The sequence below is a fragment of the Pipistrellus hanaki genome, assembly GCF_964339955.1.
Source record: "Pipistrellus hanaki genome assembly, chromosome: 5".
Lineage (NCBI taxonomy): Eukaryota > Metazoa > Chordata > Mammalia > Chiroptera > Vespertilionidae > Pipistrellus > Pipistrellus hanaki.
Window position 1 is genome coordinate 48,981,378 of NC_140507.1, and position 18,839 is coordinate 49,000,216.

Here is an 18,839-nt window from a genome sequence, read left to right on the forward strand (position 1 = left end):
ACGGGGCTGCAGAAGAGCAGAGACTACGGGCGGAAGGAAGTCTGCCTGCTCTCCTCTGCGAGCAGAAGGAGCACAGAACTCTTGCTGTCATTGCTAAACAGTCTCCTGATTCGCTGGTCATACGGAGTGCAACAATCCTAAGAGGAAGGATGCGTAGGCATTCCACAGATCTGCAAATGAGCAAACTAAAGCCCACAGTTCCTGTGGTTCATAAAATTCTTGCTCTTTTGCTTTTCCTGCATCTATAAAAAATCAGAAATGAAAGTACTGAGCTCCTTGGAAGCTAATACATCAACCTGGACAGCTTCACAATCATATCAGAGTTGATGACAGGCTGGCTGATTAAATGTGCAGGGATGGGCAAATAGGTTACAGTTGTTCAAATGGAAAAATACCAATTAATAAATAATAATACAAGGACAAACTTATGTACTCAAAACTTACTTTTGCCCACTCCTGTATGTAAAAGAGTCAGATACCAATTAAGATTGAGTAGTCAAAATTTATAAATAATTAGAATCACATGAATTTTTAGGAAAAATATTTCATTTAAATTTTCTATTATCTCGTATGTGTGCATATTTAAAACACGTTTCTAACCACGGATGGTTAATGGCAAAGATTGGAAAGAGGAATGAGATTACTGATTTGAGTATCAATTTCCAAGGTTACATTCCAGGGAGTGCAGGAGTAGGGACAAAGAGCCTGGATACTGCCTGGCTGGCAGATGAGGGTCTGAATGTAAACAGTGAGGGATGGTGGGGCCTGTGGCAAAGGAGAGAACATGCCCAGGCTCTGGCGATCACATTCTATGAAAGTAAGACAAAAGGCCAAAAGCAACCTAAAAATCCTGCCCCGCCAAACAAAACAGCTGTGAGGTGCAGCACGCCCCTGCCAGGCTGCCATGGCCCCTTCTGCAGAGTCCACTCGGCCCACGCACAGCCCGCTGTCCCTGAGGCTGTCAGGCGCCACGAGCTAACTGCAGCCCTCACTCCCTGCTCCTGAGACAGTGGGGGCAGCTCTGGGCATGAAGTCCACGGTCCTGGGTGAGTCCTGACTCACAGAAGGCACTGAACAAATAACTGTGTGCCTGTTCTGTCAACTCCAGCACTGGGCTATCAATCTCATTAGATAACAGAAAACTGCAAGGTGCTGAACGTGTGGATTCTTAGGCTTGGTCACCACTACATCCCTGCTCCTGTCTGAGGCTCCCTCTTCCGCAGGCCCAGTCGCTCTTGGCTGGAAATACAACTCTTCTAGTCCACTGTGTCCTCCTTACCTTGGCTACTGATGCCCTTTTCTTCCAAATGACTCTGCTGCTAACAGCCCTTCCCAGCCTGATTCACTGGCCAGGGAAGGGCGGGAAGCCACAGCTGGTCGGTCACTCAACAACTCCAACTCCTCTGAGGTCCACGCCACTCGCCCTGGCGTCGCTGGCATCCAGAACATGTCTTGAGTTACCTCAGTGGCCATGGCATGTGGTGGAGGGATTACCTCTCCAGACAGTGGGTCTCCTGCCGCCATTCTTAGTCTGCCCCTCATCCTCAGATTCCTTCCCCTGTTTGAACATGCCTATGCCCTTGTCCAAGGAAAAGGTGCTCCCTGTCTTTGCCAAGGCTAATCCTGACCTGTCTCTTCTGGCTTCTTATGCCATCAACTCCTACTTGGTTCCAGAAGCTGAATGAAGCTTCCCATCCATCTAAAAGTCGCTGGCCATCTGGCACCTGCCTGACGCCTAATCGTCAACGCTGTGCAAGCCAGGCGGCTCTTCTCGCCCCTGTTGGAAACCGAGTCTTGGCTTCCACGCTGTACACCTCCCCTCTGACAGCTGTGTCTCTGTCCCTGCCGCCTGTGCCACCCCCTTTCACGTGGCTAACTGGACCTGGTCCCATCTTTCTGTGGCCTGGCAACCCACTCACCAGTTGAGTCCAGACTACAATTTTCTATAAAGATAATTTCAAGTTTATATCTTAATACCCAAACCACTCTTCTGAGTACCAAGCCCAAATTTTCTCCTTCTTTTGGCCTCTGTATTAAGATATGTTTAAAAATGAATTTAAAGATAAAATTCATTTTTTACTCCATAAAACTTGCTCCAAGTACCAATGTTAAAACACACTCCTCTTAATGGTATTATCACTGCCATCCTGGTCATTCCTCTGTGCTCACTTCTGACCCAGACCAAGTTCATTTCCTCTTCCTCTTTCTCTCCCCATTCATCGTCAACCAACCACCATGAGCCAGTCCATTATTTCATCAGCCTCACAGGTCTCCAGGCTTCCAGACAGGATAGATCCTATCTTTGCCTCTCCTCCCCCATTTCCTGTCAAATCCATCAAATCCAGTCTACCACCCACACCTCTTCTAAAGCCACAAATTCAGCTTTGCTCACATCACCCCACTGCTCAGAGCCTTCAGGGTTGTCCTCTCTGCCCACCCAGCAGAAGCCAGGTGTCTCCCCAGTCCAATATAACCAGATGCACCTTGGAAAATTAAATACTTAAATACAATAAAAATTAAAAATTAACAGGCAACAACTCCCCAGAAGTAACTGCTATTGCCTGGTGTGCTCTGCCACATTGCCACACCCCCTCTCCCAGTTTCTTGCTGGAAATGCCATTCCATTCCTCATATCCAGCCCGGGAACCCTTCCAAAGCTCCTCAAGATCTGCTCCCCCTGCATCCCTCCTTGACCCCCAGAGCTGACCATGCCCTGCCCTTCCCTGAGCCGCCATGACACTCTACATCATAGTAGGCAGTCCCTTCCACATGTATTGCAATGATGTCTAAACTTAAAGTAAAACTCACCAAGGGCAGAGACCCTGCCTCAGTTACCCAATCATCCCTGACCTGCCCAATCCTACTACACACATCACAGACACCTAGTGAGCAGGTAGAGGCCAGATGAATGAGGACTGAAGGCATGTGCTCTTTCATATGCCCCTAGCTTTATCCTCTGCAAGTAACCTAGCTCATCAAAGCCTCCCTCCAGCTCCTCAAAATGTTCCTTTTTATACCAACTACCTGATACCCTCCAGCGGCTACTCCCCCCAGGGGGAAGTGGCCTGACCCGGTAGAAAAGTGCCCGGGATGGGCATCGGCTTACCTGTGCTTAACAGGAGCAGCACTTTCATGATGGTGTACTCTTCAAAGGTGAGCTGCAGTCGGACGAACTGCAGGCTGACTTGGTGCATGCCCTGGCACAGCTCATACATGGCAGACTGGTGCATCTTCTCTCTGCCGAGGAAAAGGGAAAAAAGGGTCTGAAAAAACAAGGTTCCCTGTCAAACCCAGTCTGACAGCTCCAGGCAGCCTAACGAGAGGGCTAAGTTAGGTGTCATCACGGAGCAGATGTGCATTTTAAAGACAAACTGGATGCCTTGCCCAGTACGGGGAATGGCTTCTACACCCACACCGCATGGGAGCACGTGTCTGGAGCCCTGCTGCCAACTCTCAGCGTGCCATGCTTCCATTGTGTGGCGCGCGCTGCTGTAGTGAGGGCATCCGGACAGCAGAGAAGCCACTGTGATGTGGTTTCCGGTCCGTGTCAGCAGAGACCAAGCACTCGCTGTTCGGAAGGACTGTGCTGGGTGCTATGAACACAGGATAGTGATGACCAAATCCAGTTTCCACCTGGACACCCTGACCCCCTTCACCCGCCACACACAGAGGTCTTGACATAAGTTTGTTAACTGATGAAGCACCTTTAAAAAGGGAAATTAGACACAATTTGAAAAGGTGAGAACTTTGACTAGAATTTTTCTGATAAAGGGAGAAAGCGATGTGGGAGTTTGCCAGATGTTTCCATTCATTCGAACAACCAACCAATCCACTTCCTCCACTAAATCCAATGTTGTCATAAAAACTCACATTATGTTACGACAGAAGGCATTATTTTCTCTTTCCATGAGAAGTATGGCATCACTTACAGGTTTTTCGATGTATTGGCTCATAGTAAATTGGGGAGACCCTGGGTAACTACTACTTTATATTGAGCAGAATGTAATTAGTGAAAAAGAGAAACAGTGAAAAATGTGAAAGGGCTCGACAAAGGCTGAAGAAATGAACAAAGAAAGGTCATAGTGGGTGATAGAAATCTATGAATAACTGACAGCAGGGCATCTGTGGGAAAGCAACACTGTGATGCCTCTTCCAGGAAGCACTCTTGGGTTCAACTGGCAGAAATCTCTCTCATCTCAACTCTGAAAGCCATTTGTAAAGAACTCACAGTGCAACACAGAACGTTCTGCTCTGCATATGATGGTGATGTCATTCCTCTCTAATTATAAGCTGGAAGTTATTTCCAAAGAAGGGAATATTTTAAATACACACACACACACACACACATACACACACACACACACAGAGGCAATAATAGCAGGAGCTATGCATCTACAATCCAGAATTAACAATGCAAATAAGTGCTAATATGTTTACTATATTTGATTCACATCATTGCAAATGGAACATGACAGAGCTCAGGTCTGCTGTGTCTTCCTCTCTGATCCATTCATCTTCCTCATTCAAGGCGAACCACTCACGTGGGCTGATTACCATTGCCCCTCAGATGTGTCTATTTCCCTGCACACGCACGCATCTGTAAGCAGCACACAGGACTACTTTGTTTTAGTAAATTTGAAACTAGATATGCACTCTGCCACTTATTTTATCCAATGTTATAATTCTGAGATTATCCATTTTAGCACAGATAACTCTTAAGTTCCCTCATTTTCACTGCTACAAGCTTCACTTGTGTGACTATGTCACAATTCACTAATCCATCCCATTAGGGATGGACCCTTTGTGTTTACTGCTACTGCCAGTGATGCTCAAGGAACATCCCTGAGTGCTCCTCTAGGACAGAATGAAGATGGTGAGCTGCAGATCTGTGCACATCCTTTCCTTCTAACCAGTAAGAGATGAGACTGTCCTTATATCCCACTTTCCACCAATACTTGTCATTATCCAATTTAATCCCCCTCCCCCCCCCAATCTGGTGGGGTTTGAAAGGGTAGCACACTGCTGATTCTATTTGCATTTCCATTATCAATAGGATGAATATTTTTCAAATGTTTTCTGACCATGTGGTTTTTTTCTTGATTTGTCTAATATCTTTACTCATTTTATTGTAAGTTTTTTTTCTCTTGCTGTTACTAATAACATCTTTATTTTTAATCCTTATCCAAGGAGATTTTATATATATAAATGAGAGAGAGAGAGAGAGAGAGAGAGAGAGAGAGAGAGAGAGAGAGAAGCATTGATGTTTGAGAGAAACATTGATCAGCTGCCTTTCGCACCTTGACAGGGGACTGAACCCACAAAATTGGTATGTGGCCTGACTGGGAATCAAATCTGCAACCTTTTGGTGTATGGGACATGATGTTCTAACCAACTGAGCCACCCAGCCAGGACACTAATACCATCTTTAGTCCAAATATTTTTTGTCTTAAAAAATTTAGTGATATTCATGTTATTCCTTCATTATTCTCTCCCTTTTTTCATGTCTTTTGCTCTGCCTTTAGAATTTGCCTGCTAAACCTTTTTAAGTTCCTTATTTCTAAACTTCCCATATAATTATATTTCACATAAGTCTCTTATAAACAGCAAAAGGCTAGAGTTAAAAAACAAACAAACAAACAAAAAAACACCTTGAAGTCTTTGGATTTTAACCTGTTTTCATCAATTATGATTACCGATATATGATTTTTTTCTACCATTTTAACGTTATCCCCTCCTTTGCTTCTCTGCTTTTCTCCCTTTTATCGGATTGATGCAGTTTGTTGTTTTTTAAAATCCCCCTCTTTGCTCCTGGACTGGGTTTATACATTTTATTTTTACTCTTTAAATAATTGAGTTATGAACTTGCATACTTAGACATCTAAAGCTAATCAGTAGCCTTCCAATTAGCAACAGAAATGCAGTATACTTTTTCTTTGGTCTACTGCTCCCTGTCTCCCATGTTATTGTTCTTTACTATTTAAATTCCAGCTTGTTTTCAAATTGGCCATGAATTTTGTCTCTCCTACACATCCATACCCCATGTCTGTTTAGAGTTACCAATGTGTTTCTTTAGCCACCACTGTTTCCGGCATTTCTCTCCTTACTTCTGGGTTCAATTTCTATTTTGAAGACCATTTTTTTTTTGGGGGGGGGGGAATTCTTTCAGTCGTTGAATGTTTATCTTTCAATCTTACTAGTAAATTGTGTGAAAAATTTCTTTATATCACCTTCATTCTTGAATTATAGTTTAAAAGTTCCAGATTACTAACTTGACAGGTAAGGAAGCTCAGTTCTGTGAAGACGATATTCCACTACAGCTGGGCCTTTAGCGCTGCCTCTGGGAAATTTCTTCGTAGTCTAATCGTCATTCCTATGTAGGTGACCTGCATTTTTCTCTTTGGAAGCTTGAAAAATTTTCCTATGCTAATTTGATGTTTGCAGTTTCACATACTGAGGTGCAGACTGATCCTTATTTCTTCTGCCTGGGGTTCAATATCTGCATTTGATTTGGAAAATGCAGGTATGTCTTCAGTTCTGAAATGGTCTTAACCATCATTTCTTTAAGTATGATTCCCATCCCATTTGTGCTCTTTTTTCTTTTTGAACTCCTATTAGCAGTGTGTTGGACCTCATTTTGTCTTCCACAGTAACTTCCCTTTCTATTATCTTATCATTGTGCTGGCATTCTAAGTGATTTTCTCAGATCTAGTTCCTAACAGATATTTTTTTCTTTCTTTGTGTCTAAATTATTTAATTTCTATAGTGTATTGATTATAATGGTAATATTTTTCATGTCTAGGTGCCTAGAAATGCTATATTTAGTTCTTTTTCAAACATTTGTTACATAATATACTTTATTGTCATTATATCTCCTTTCTCTAAATTATATCTTTACCTATTCTAATTCTAAATACATTTAATGCATTTATTTTATAGTTTCCCTGATTTTTTTCCCCAATTTTTTTTAATGCTAATATGCAGCTCCACCATGTATTGTTTTGGCATATATTTGTTTTGGTGAATCCCAGGGCACTGTCTGTGGAAGGGACTCTGTAGGAAGTTTTAGCATTTGTAACTGTCAGGGTATAGGCCTTTCACTTGTTCTGGACTAGTTTTTATGCTAATTTCTCAGCTTGAATGCTTTTTGTGATACTTGTGTAGTTTAAATTTAGACCCCACACTTGATGTGGTGCAGGCTTGTGTTTCTTATTTCTTTCAGCTTCCTTGCCATGTCCTGGGCTGCTGGCTGGCTGGCTTGTTGAGTTTTTCCTTCCTTGTTAGTAGACAGAAAATTTTTACAGAGCCTTGGCTCTATGCAGGGGCTCTATTTCAGGCCCCAGCCCTGCTGGAGTTCTAGCTCTTGTCTGCTGTTCCAGTTGGTGTTCTAATACTCACCCGAAGGCATTTATCACATCAAGTACTTTGTGGGCCAACTGTAGCTTTAGCTCCAAGTTAAACCACTTTGGCTGTGAATTCCATATTCTTTTTCTTTTTTCTTTTGAGCTTGGCTATATATTTAAGGCTTTTTTTTCTTTTTTCTTTTTTTTTCTTTTCTGAATGTCTATGTGTTTAGGAAAAAAAAAAAAAAAAGGCTCAGTTCAGTTCCATCATTCTAATTGTGAACTGCAAGCTTCTTAAAGGCAAGCTCCAGGCCTAGCTAACCTTTTTGAATGCCAAAGAGAACATGATGGACAAGTGCCATAAGTAAAATCTTTGTTTGGTCAATATTGCATGAACGAATAGAGATTAGGAAAGGAAAAGGAGAGAGAACAAGTGAAGACAACAAAAAGAATTAAAGACACAAATTTGCATATGATGATGATGATTAGAGAAAGATAATCCTGAAAATTTACAGAAAGGTTAAATGGCTAATACAATAGATGTGGCATCTGTGAAGTTCTCAAAAAAGAAAGAGATTTAGGTTGTAAAATGGGGGGAGGCAGGTTGTGAATCAGGATGTCATGGAATATAATGCAACGTGTACTGACACCAGGCATTTAAAAGTGCATTCAGGTGTCTTTGATCCCTTCAGCCACCTTGTGCTGGAGGCAGAACAGCCACCCTTGGCTTTGCCACAATAGACTCCAGAGATGTGCAACCCAGAAGCCCTTCCACATGCTGTGCTGTGAGCCTGTGATTGTGTGGCTCCTGAATCCATGCAGTCCTGTGTAACACACGGATACTAACAGTAATCCCACCTTCGCAGGGATATAGGAACCAACCTATAGAGGTTCTTAAATTATATATATATATATATATATATATATATATATATATATACACAATATATATCTTGTGTGTGTGTATTTATATATATATATATATTTATATATATAAAATGGATACAATAAAATGCTTCTTGAAATTCAACCAATGATCATTTTGATAAAATAAACCAAGATAGAATTAAATTCTTTTATAAAATATATTTTTATTGATTTCAGAGAAGGAAGAGAGAGATAGTAACATCAATGATGAGCAAGAATCACTGATTGCCTCCTGCATGCCCCCTAGTGAGGATGAGCCAGCAACCTGGACATGTGCCCTTGACTGGAATCAAACCTGGGACCCTTCAGTCTGCCGGCCGATGCTCTATCCACTGAGTCAAACCAGCTGGGGTAGAATCAAATTCTTAAAATGACTTTTCAGGAAAATAATATTGTGTTATTATTGTTAATATTTTCATGTGCGGGATGGGGAATTGAGAGAACAACCAGAGAGAATGCTGATTTTGGGGAAGGCGGGAGGGACTAGCTTAGTATAGAGCATGAGGATTAAACCCCTTTGTGTCTGTGTTTCTGTTATCAGATGTGGTAACTGAACATCACACAAAGATTAAAGGCTAATTAAAGAGAGGCCTCAGATGCTACAGGAAGGCAGATGTGAATGCTAATGTGACAACACACCTGGAGAATGCATGCTCTGCCACTTCAGTGAGAATAGCATCTCCATGCCTCCAGGAAGTATCCAAGGAACTCCCGTGGCCTTCAGTGCTGCCCCTCATGAACACCTATCACACAGGGAATCTCACTTTCTTCTTGCTAATTCTCACAATGCCTTGTGGAGATTATCATCAAGGTCATGATAAGAAAATTTAAGTCCATGATGCAGCCAGGATCCAGACCCAGGTTTTGTATCTGTGAGTTTGTTTCTGACTCATTTTGTTTGTTCGTTTTGTTTTTTTTTTTTTAGATTGCACAGATAAGTGAAATCATACAAGAACAAAATAGTGGCCCCCAGCGAGGTGAGGAAACAGTAAGAAAGGGGGAGAGAATTAAGAAGTACAAACTTCAGCTATAAAATAAGTCACGGGGATGTCATGAACAGCATAGGGAACGTAGTAAATAATATCATAATAACCATGGAGGGTGACAGATGGTTACTACACTTACTGTGGTGATCACATCATAAGACATATGAATGCTGAATCACTTTGTTGTATACCTGAAACTCATATTGTATGTCAACAATGAAAGAATTAAAAAATTAAAACCTTATACCTTCTCTTCTCTCTATGCTACCGGCACAACAGTTTTAGCTCTTTTCTCCACAGTATCTCTTTACAACTATAAAGATATTGCCACCTCATATGTTTTGTTGTTATATTCACTCAATTGTTTATCCTTTGGTCCCCCATTATGTGGTAAAATTCTGTGTCTTCAAATTCCATTGCTGTTTGTACGGCATGAAATTGAGTTCTCTAAATGAAGGGTACTGTGTACTCAATATAGCTTGAAATTTCAAGAAAATAGGCCATCTCAAAAACACATTTTGCATCACATCATTTTCTGTATAATTAGATTAAATGCACAGAAATGTACATCCAAAGAAGTTGAATCAAGGACAATCTTTTTTGGCATGATACCGATATTAATTTTGCAATATTACCTCACAGAAATCTTTTTGCTACATGCTTTTATTCATTTAATAATCTTACCTCATTTTGAGTAGAGTAATGTGAAAAAATATGGATTACTTTGGGAAAGAGATGAATTTTGTATAATGCTTCTAAAAGATGAAAGTAAGTGAAAACGTCATCCTTGGACAGTGGACTAATATAAAGGCTGTAGGAGATTACTGAGTTAGGAAATATCCCTACGTCAAAGTGAACATCAGCCCTGAATAACTGATAGCCATCCGTCTCTACTTGTGAACCGTGGGCACATTACCCATTTCTAAGCATCATTTCATTTGCAGGAATAGAATAACCTCTGCTTTCGGATAAATAAATAAATCAATACAACCCGGGACCCTTCAGTCTGCAGTCCCATTCCAAAGACCTTGGTTAAAATCTTTGAGAAAAATAGTTCTAAAAAATATTTTTAGAGAAACCCATCAGAAAAAGAAATGTTTCGGTAGTTTTGTAAACTTAACATTTTCTCCAGTTAGGACACCAGTTTTATTCATAGCTATAACTTCATCCTGTCCTCTCTTAGAACATCAATTACATTAAACTACAATCATATGATCATTTAAAAAGTTTTAAAATAATCTCATGTCTCCAAACCCTATTCATTTGGGACCAAAGTGAATAATTGAAGAGTTAGACCCCCCCCTCCTCCCGCCCTCACTTTTGAAGGAATGTAGAGTTGGAAATGGAGTTTAGTCTTTAAAAAAAGCCCCCATTAAAATCAGAGTGGTAAGGACAGTCACAGTTTAAATGATTTGTATGCTAGTTGCCAGTCTTTAACTTAGTAAACAACCTGAACAACTTTTGTATGTGCCATCTTTACATGTTAGCGGTGTTACCAGGTTTCACATTAGGAGAACAGCCTCCTGGACCTACTGGCCAATAGCTGTCTACAGGAACTCTCTTTAGTATGTTAGTATTCCAGTACTAGATTTGCAAGACAGGAGCAAAAAGGACTTTTGGAAAGGTTAGTCCTCTAGTTATCTGGAGGACCAAGTGGAGGCAGCTGATAGGGAAATCACTGCCCCAGACTACAATGCAATCCTGGAACCACATCATCTTCTACTTTGATAGGCAGATACTGATACATAGATACTATAGCTGATAAGCCCACAAAGCATCCAGGCTAGCCTGACTGCCTCCTGGAACTCCTCAAGCTTTGGCCTTAAGCAGGAAGAATGCAAGCTGGCTTCTAAGTAAAGAATCTCTGAGGCTGGTCTCTAAGACATTTACACTCATGTCACAATAGCACTACGCACAATGTCCAAAAAGTAAAAGCAACAAATGAATGGATAAACAAAATGTGGTAAGAGCCTTCAATGGGATATTATTTTTTATTTATTTATTATTTTTTAAAAGGCAATTAAAATATATATATATATATTTTATTGTTTTTTACAGAGAGGAAGGGAGAGAGATAGAGAGCTAGAAACATCGATGAGAGAGAGTCATCGATCAGCTGCCTCTTGCACACCCCCCAACTGGGGATATGCCTGCAACCAAGGTACATGCCCTTGACCGGAATCGAACCCGGGTCCCTTCAGTCCCCAAGCCAACGCTCTATCCATTGAGCCAAACCGGTTTCGGCCAATGGGATATTATTTAACAGCTATTCTGATACATGTTCCATATAAACCTTAATGATATGCTGCTGAGTGAAATAAGCCAGTTGCAAAAGAAAAATACTGTATGATTCCACTTACATGAGGTACCTAGAGTAGTCAAACCCAGAAACAAAGCAGAATGCTGGTTGCTGGGGACTGGGAAGAGGAGATGGAGGGGACTTGTTTATAACAGTGTGGATGTACTTAACATTATAGGACTGCATAGTTAAAATGGTTACGATGGCAAATTTTATTGATATTTTAAGTACAATTAAATTTTTTAAATTAAAAAAAAATCTGCAACCCATGATCCTATCTACTATACTTTATTTGATAGAGATTAAAAAACTAAGATTTGTGTTTAATTATGTAACTTCTCTTGGAGCCTAGGCTTTTCATTCTTCTTCTTTTATACTATATAGAATATCTCTTTTATCCTCTATTTGGATGACTTGTCTTTTTCGCCTTTTTGGGTCTTGATGGATACTTAGACTTGCTGTATCCATGCTTTTATGGCAAGTGGTGCTAAATGCTTTTTGAAAACAGGAAGAGTAAAAATCCTTTAATGAACCATAATTTCAAAAACATAGTTGGGAACAGTGCCCCAAAGGCCTGCCTGTTGGTTTTGGTACCCAAAGGGGGAAGGCAGAACAGAAGAACTCTATCACTCCTTTCTCTTTCAGGGAACTCACGTTTCCCAGATGCCACCATCTCACACTGGCTGAGTTTAGAGATGACGCCAGAGCACCAGGGGTCCTGACATTCCCTCCCAGGCATGCATGAGGCACAATGACATCTTTTAACTGAAGATCCTTCAGCAGTATTGTACCAAACACCTTTTATCTTAGGTGTGTAAGACATCACTTTATTTAGTAGGAATTACAAAAATAAACCTGCGAAGTGCTTCACTTTAGCCCTTGGATTAAACAATAGGCAGCGCTCGTCCCTTGGAAGGGCTGAGTCCTTCCAGATAATAAGGGGCCTATCTCTCTATGATTTTTTTTTTTAATAATGCATAGGTCCAAAATTATGTGAGTGCTTAATAAATACCTGGTAGCTACTGAGAAGAGGCAAATTCAGTGACTGTACAGACTCTGAGTTGCTCTTCAAATACAGATATAACCAACACACTGCGATGCTCACTCTTAAAGTCCCTGCAATCTCAAGAGGCCTCTTTATGAACAGGTTTGCTAATATGCTATTGCTTCCATAAATTGTCCCTAGGGGTGTGTGTGTGTGTGATTGCTAAAGTGTATGCAGCGATAGTGTCAATGAGAGTTAAATAGCTTGAGTGGTGTGGTGAACACACATAATCACAGCAGGTCTGAAAGACCAGCCCCTTCTCACATCTGATACTGCAAACCACATCATTATGTCTGAGTAAATCTAACATCTTGTTATATGGTCAGTGTAACAGATGGTCCCTGTCTCAGGCTTATTATTTTCCTAAAAAACAGATGCAGAAACAGGTTTTTTTCCCCCCCCAAAACCTTAATTAGGATAAAAATGACCTCAACTTGAGCATTCAAATTATTCCAGTTTATGGTTTTTAATTTTTTCATATTCTTACTAGATTTATCCTCAATAGATAAACAAGCTATCTCCGTAGGAGGACCGTTTTCCTAGTTGTGGTTGATGTCTGTTCATTTTTATAGTATTTACGGCAGAACTCAGCAGCTTCGATCTCTGGATCACTGGCGAGTGTTGTTTGTGGTCACTGCTTCCCTGGGCTCCTGTGCCAGAGAGAGTGGTGTCCCATGGTCTCCATGACACCCATCTATTCTCATCCATTTTACATGGCCAAGCCTAGTCACAGTTAACAGCCAATTCAGGGTTTTGTTTGTCACCTTAATTGATGTTCCAGAAGGGACATGTTTTCATAGAACCGCCCTTGGACGAAAGCATCACAATTTCCACTGGCTTTAATGGATGTTACACAGATCAAAATAATACCTGATGATCTAAAAATCTAGAAGGGACCTGGTTACATGGCAACCATATCTGACTAAGGATAGCTGTAAAACTCAGGAAATACATTTTTTTTTTTTTTTTTTTTTTTTTTTACCATAAAGTTTTGGGTAAAACATTGCTTTGCACCTTAGATTTTTAAATACTTACATGCTTAGCACAGTTTTTTTGGGGGCACAAGGACACACGTTTTTGGTAGAGGAAAGAAAACAGGCAGCCAGGACCCACCCGGAAATGCCGATGTGAGAGAGAGGGTCTCTGGTAAATCACAATACAAGGAGGCGCTGGCTTAGCTACAGGGTCAATCTTACTCACTGAATTGTGACTTTCATAGACTAATGACAACGTAATTCATTAAAAAACTGATTTCTAAATACATTTTCATGACTCACCTATGGTATCAGGCAAGGAACACCTATCCCTAAGATATGTGATTAATATCTCACTCTGGGATAAGGTAAAAAAAAAAAAACACACAGCAACCTGCAGAAAATTTAAAAAAGAATATTAGCTCACTGTCTATCTTTTCTGTCTTTCTCACTGTCTATCTCTTTTTTTACCTTATCCCAGAGTGAGATATTTAATCACATATAGTGGGGGGCTCTCTGGCAAAGGGAGATATTTGCACACCACTGCACCCCATTCCTGCTGGAGGGGCCTGCACCAGCAGCCCTTCTACCCGGGCTCAGAGGCGGGCCTGTTTGTTCACCAGACGTGTTAAGACCTAGCGACCTCATGTTTGGATTCTAGGCTTTGGTGAGGAAGTTTGTATGAGTCACTGACAGACGAGCAGGTGTGGTTCTTAACTCAGTGACTTTTGAGTGTGGCCTCAGAGCCTGCACTCTTCGCTGTCCAACTACAGGCAAAACACCCAACAGGGTACAAGCACTTACGACTGTTAAGACTTATGGCCAAAACTGCCCTGCACATAGAAAGGAGACAAAAGAAGATGGAATTTTTTAATGCCTTCAAGCCTCATTTTTGTAGACTGTAGACTTAAATGCCAAGTTTTGGAAATCTCACGGTATGTAGACTACAGGGGGTAGAAGACAGAAAACCTTTGGTGGCTTTCATAGGGACATTTGGGATATATACTTAAAGACATTGCTTAATTTTAACAAATGACCACTGACCACAGTTTCCTCACTCGTAAAAAAGGAGCCATAGAAGGTAAGATTCCTGCCTGATAACTAGTGAGTTTCAAGAATGTGAAGAAAGTTAACGGCTGAAATTAAAAGTGTTGACGGACGCTTGTTTGGGTGAAGGGTTACAGCAAACTACTTCTTCCCAGTGCAACCCAAGACTGGCATCGGCTGCACCTCGTGGAGTCAGACTCCCCCTGATGCAAAAGTGACGTCGCTCTAGCAATCACAGCCTGAGGTAGGTAGAAAGAAGGAAGTTCACTCTGATGAAGGTGCAGCTGTGCTTCCATAGCAACGGCTCACACCCGCAGAGGTGAGGGGAGCAGGGGTGAATGTGCAGGAGCTGGGAGGTGGAAGGTGCAAGGCAATTGCGATCACTTTGCAAGATAACAGATTCCTTCTTCTACCTTGAAAGCCTTGCTTCAGAAGAAGGAAATGGCTAAACCTCTAGAGACTGTTATCACAGACGCTGTTCATTAATCAGCCGGGGTCCTAGAAAACATCTTTCGGCACCATACTCTGGGTGAAAGGTGCTTTCTTCTGTTTGAATCATTCTGAAAGCTGATAAATCATCTGCCTTAACAAATTACGATGTTCAACTCGATTAATTTATTAGAGATTGGCCACGTGTCCTTTCTTATTACTGATTCTGAACATCTGTCACAGAGCAGATTCTGTTCAGGACATTCTGAACATCTACATCATTCATGACTGCGAGGAATGAGTACCGCACCACCGGGCCGCTCCGCCAGCAGTGACACCTGTTTCCCGTAAAGCGCCCGCACAGAAACACACCACACACGCACACGAAATGACATGAGCACGATGCGTATTCAGAGGGTAGCCTTCTTTTCTCCACCCGCGGTAGAAGGTTACTAGTCACGGCAGCGAGGAGTACGGCTAGCGTTTTGTAAACGTCTACTTTTCATTCTGTGAACTTCTGAACTTCCTGGAAGCAGATGGCACTGGCCTTGTAGCCTCTCTTTAACAACAAGTAAATGAGTCTTCGGGGTTTTGTGTCTATCACCAAGAAGCAATGTGTTAAGGCCAGCAGCTCAAAAGTGTTAGGTCCCTGAGATGGCTTGAGCAGACAGGACCCCCAGTCCCTGGCCAGACACTGCCTCTGGGAGGAGGGAGGGAGGGAGCGAAGGAAGGAGGGAAGAGTGTTTGAGAGACTCTTGTTTGGAGTGCAGAGCACAGCACCTTTCCCAAGCTTTCAGCATCAGCTCCCATCACTCAAAACCCCCTTCTAAACCACTTGACTATCAACTAGTCTTTATCTTTAGGATCATGTAAATGGAGAACGGTATGAACTGAATGTATGCATCCCCCCCAAATCTGTATGTTGAAACCCCACCTCGCACTGTGATGGTATCAGGAGGTGAGGTCTTTGGGAGGTCACCTGGTGGGGTGGAGTCCATGATGGGGTTAGTGTCTTAGGAGGAGGGGAAGAGACACCACAGCCTTTCCTCTCTGCCCCTGAGAACACGGAGGAGGCACTGTGGCAGGCTGGGAAGGCCCTCACCACACCCGCCCATGTTGGCCCCTCACTGTGGTGCTCTGTTACAGTGGCCTGCGTTGACTAAGACAGAGAGGTATCATACCTGTACCAAAAGGGAATTTGGAGTTTATAAGCCACAACTGCATGGATTCTATTGAGGCACTGTCGATTTGAAGGAGGAGGGGCACAGGTGTGGGAAGACAGACAGAGGTTGCCATAATGTAAATTTGTACATTGGTTGGGGCAACATTTCAACTGCAGCATGAAGGAAGTGAGCTTGTAAATAAGGAAGTGGAGGGTCTCCCAATAGGACATCCTTGTAGTTTGTTTCTTGCGCTTATCCACTGTTGCTTTCGGGAAAGTATCAATCCGAGAACCCCCCAAAATTAAATGACCTCTTCAGAGCCCTCCAAACAGTCCTATTAAAGTAGCTTAGGGTTCATGGTTGGAAGTGAGGGATATAAAACCCAAATCGTCATTCTGCTGTGCTGCAATGGAAATGGATAAGCATGGGCTCCGTTCTGGTTCTAGAAGTGTCTGAAGACACCTGTTCAGAACACACTTTATATATCAAGACACATGCGTGCGTGTTCTCCTGCTTCAATATGGAGGGCACTGTCCACACCACCGTCCTTCTGTCTTGTGACAAGTGTCAGTCGGGGAAGGTGGAGCCTCCTGGGTCCTATAATTAATCAATCCATTCCTCACCTGCCCATTTGGGCAATACAACCACTGCACCAAAATTAAATTTTCTCTATCAATTTTTCAATAAAGAAATTTACTCCCGTGGTTTTATCTTGTATTGAAGAGAAGAGTATTTTTAGCTGGAGACCAAGGTTCTTCAGCATGCTAACTGAAATAAAAAATATGCTAATATTAGCCACCTTAAGCCTTTAAAGATAACATATGATCTTAAACCGGTTTTGAATTTTATTCAGAATGAAAATAGCCCGAATGAGTTTGGCTTAGTGGATAGAACGTCAGCCTGAGGCCTGAAAGGTCCCAGGTTCAATTCCAGTCAAGGGCATGTACCTTGGTTGCAGGCACATCCCCAGTAAGAGAGGTGCAGGAGGCAGCTGATCAATGTTTCTCTCTCATCGAGGTTTTCTAACTCTCTATCCCTCTCCCTTCCTCTCTGTAAAAAAAAATCAAAAAATAAAAAAAATCAATATTTAAAAAAAACACAAAGAAACAAAATGAAAAATAGCTCCCTTATGATTCCAATATAATAATATATTGTTTAGACTGATCCTTTCTATTTGCTTTAATTTCATACTCTACTGGCAATTAACCAGCTTCATTAAATACTTAGGATATTTCTCAAGTACACTACAATGCAAGAAATATTACTATACAGCAGTGTTTCTGAAGTGAAACTTGAAAAAAAACCCACAGAAAACTCCACAAAGAATGAATCCTTTTCATTAAGTTCACATGCTAAGCCCTAAAAACATTGTAGGGTAACCCCACACCAGGGACTTTGCTTCTGACCCTCATGCTAGGAAAAGTACTCATTAACAAAGCAAAAGTAGTCTCTGAGTGCCAATTACGTAGAAAGCGTTTTGCTGGCTATTCTGAAAAAATTTAAATGCATACTTTCTGTGCTCTTAGAGTTTTTGGTCTATCTGGAGTGAAATGTACACAAAACACATAAAGCACCAAACAACTGATATATTAAAAAAAAAAGTTTGGGAGGAAAAGTCCCTTCTGACTTTGAGTGGAGAAGCAGCGTCCTTTGAAAGGCAAGGCAAAGGAAGTGTGAGGAGAGAATCCACAGTGGGGGAGGGCAGGACCAGGGAAGAAAAATGCTAATTTGTCCTGCACAGAGTTTATGCAGAGAGCAGCAGGAAATAATGTTGAAAACAGCATTTTGAAATTAATTAGTTCATCAAGCACTTACTAATGTCAGGTAGTATCTAGATGTTGGTGATGCAAAGGTGAGCCAGGCAGGCCAGGTTCTGCCCCTTCCCCTGCCCCCCAGTAGACATTGGGGGGTGGGGTGGGGAAGGAGACCTACTACAAAGAAAACAAGCACTTGATACCATGGGGAGGAACCGGGCAGAGGGGCCTGCTCAAGGTCTGTGGTCAGGCAAAAGCTATATGGATACGCAGTATCTGAGGCTGAGACAAGAAGGTGAGAAAAATCATCTTCCTGCACAGAGCAAACACCAAATGCCAGAGCTGAGTCAAGAATGAGCGTGGATTCTTAGAGCACCAGGAGGCTGGTGTGGCTAGCCCAGGGCCCTTGTTCACCCTCTGAGAGAGTATGTCCACACCCCACCTTACCATGTTAAACACCACTTTCTTGCAGGAATACACAACCATCACAGGGATGGAGGCGTGCTGCCTAAGCCGTTGTCCTTGGGGACACAGCCCGTGCATTTCTTCCCAAAGCTGCCGTTTGTCTGGGCCACCCACCCTCCCTGCGGTGTGAGTTCCACGGTGTAGTCACTGTTGTATTCCCAGTGCCTGGATCGGTGTTTAGTGTTCTGAAGTTAGCTGAATGAACAACTGAATGAATAACATGTGTCTCCATCTCCCCCGAGTGGTCCTGCATGAAGAGGCAGGAGTTGGCAAAAAAGAAAGTGGGTCAGGAAATGAGTGAGAGAGTGGTTCTACACGGAGTGGCCAGATTATTATGATCTCTGAACACATAATAATCTGGCCACTAAGTGTGTGTGTGTGTGTGTGTGTGTGTGTGTGTGTGTGTGTGT

General features: G+C 42.1%; 1 protein-coding gene and 1 long non-coding RNA gene across 6 annotated transcripts in view; one reads left to right on the forward strand and one right to left on the reverse strand.

Annotated features, from left to right (window-relative positions):
• Positions 1–10,536, forward strand: part of LOC311623130 — a 28,852-nt gene extending 18,316 nt beyond the window's left edge. Inside the window, exon 4 of the long non-coding RNA XR_014795101.1 lies at positions 8,809–10,536. This is a non-coding gene — a long non-coding RNA (uncharacterized lncRNA). The remainder of the gene's footprint in view (positions 1–8,808) is intronic.
• The window catches only part of NR3C2 (nuclear receptor subfamily 3 group C member 2), a 285,459-nt gene that overhangs the window by 21,643 nt on the left and 244,977 nt on the right, over positions 1–18,839 (reverse strand). For 4 of the 5 annotated variants that reach the window (XM_084884898.1, XM_084884899.1, XM_084884900.1 and 1 more), the window contains exon 7: positions 3,107–3,237. The exons of the other annotated variant lie outside the window; for it this stretch is intronic. In XM_084884898.1, coding sequence (XP_084741024.1) covers positions 3,107–3,237 — 131 coding nt within the window. The remainder of the gene's footprint in view (positions 1–3,106; positions 3,238–18,839) is intronic. 5 annotated transcript variants of the gene reach the window in all.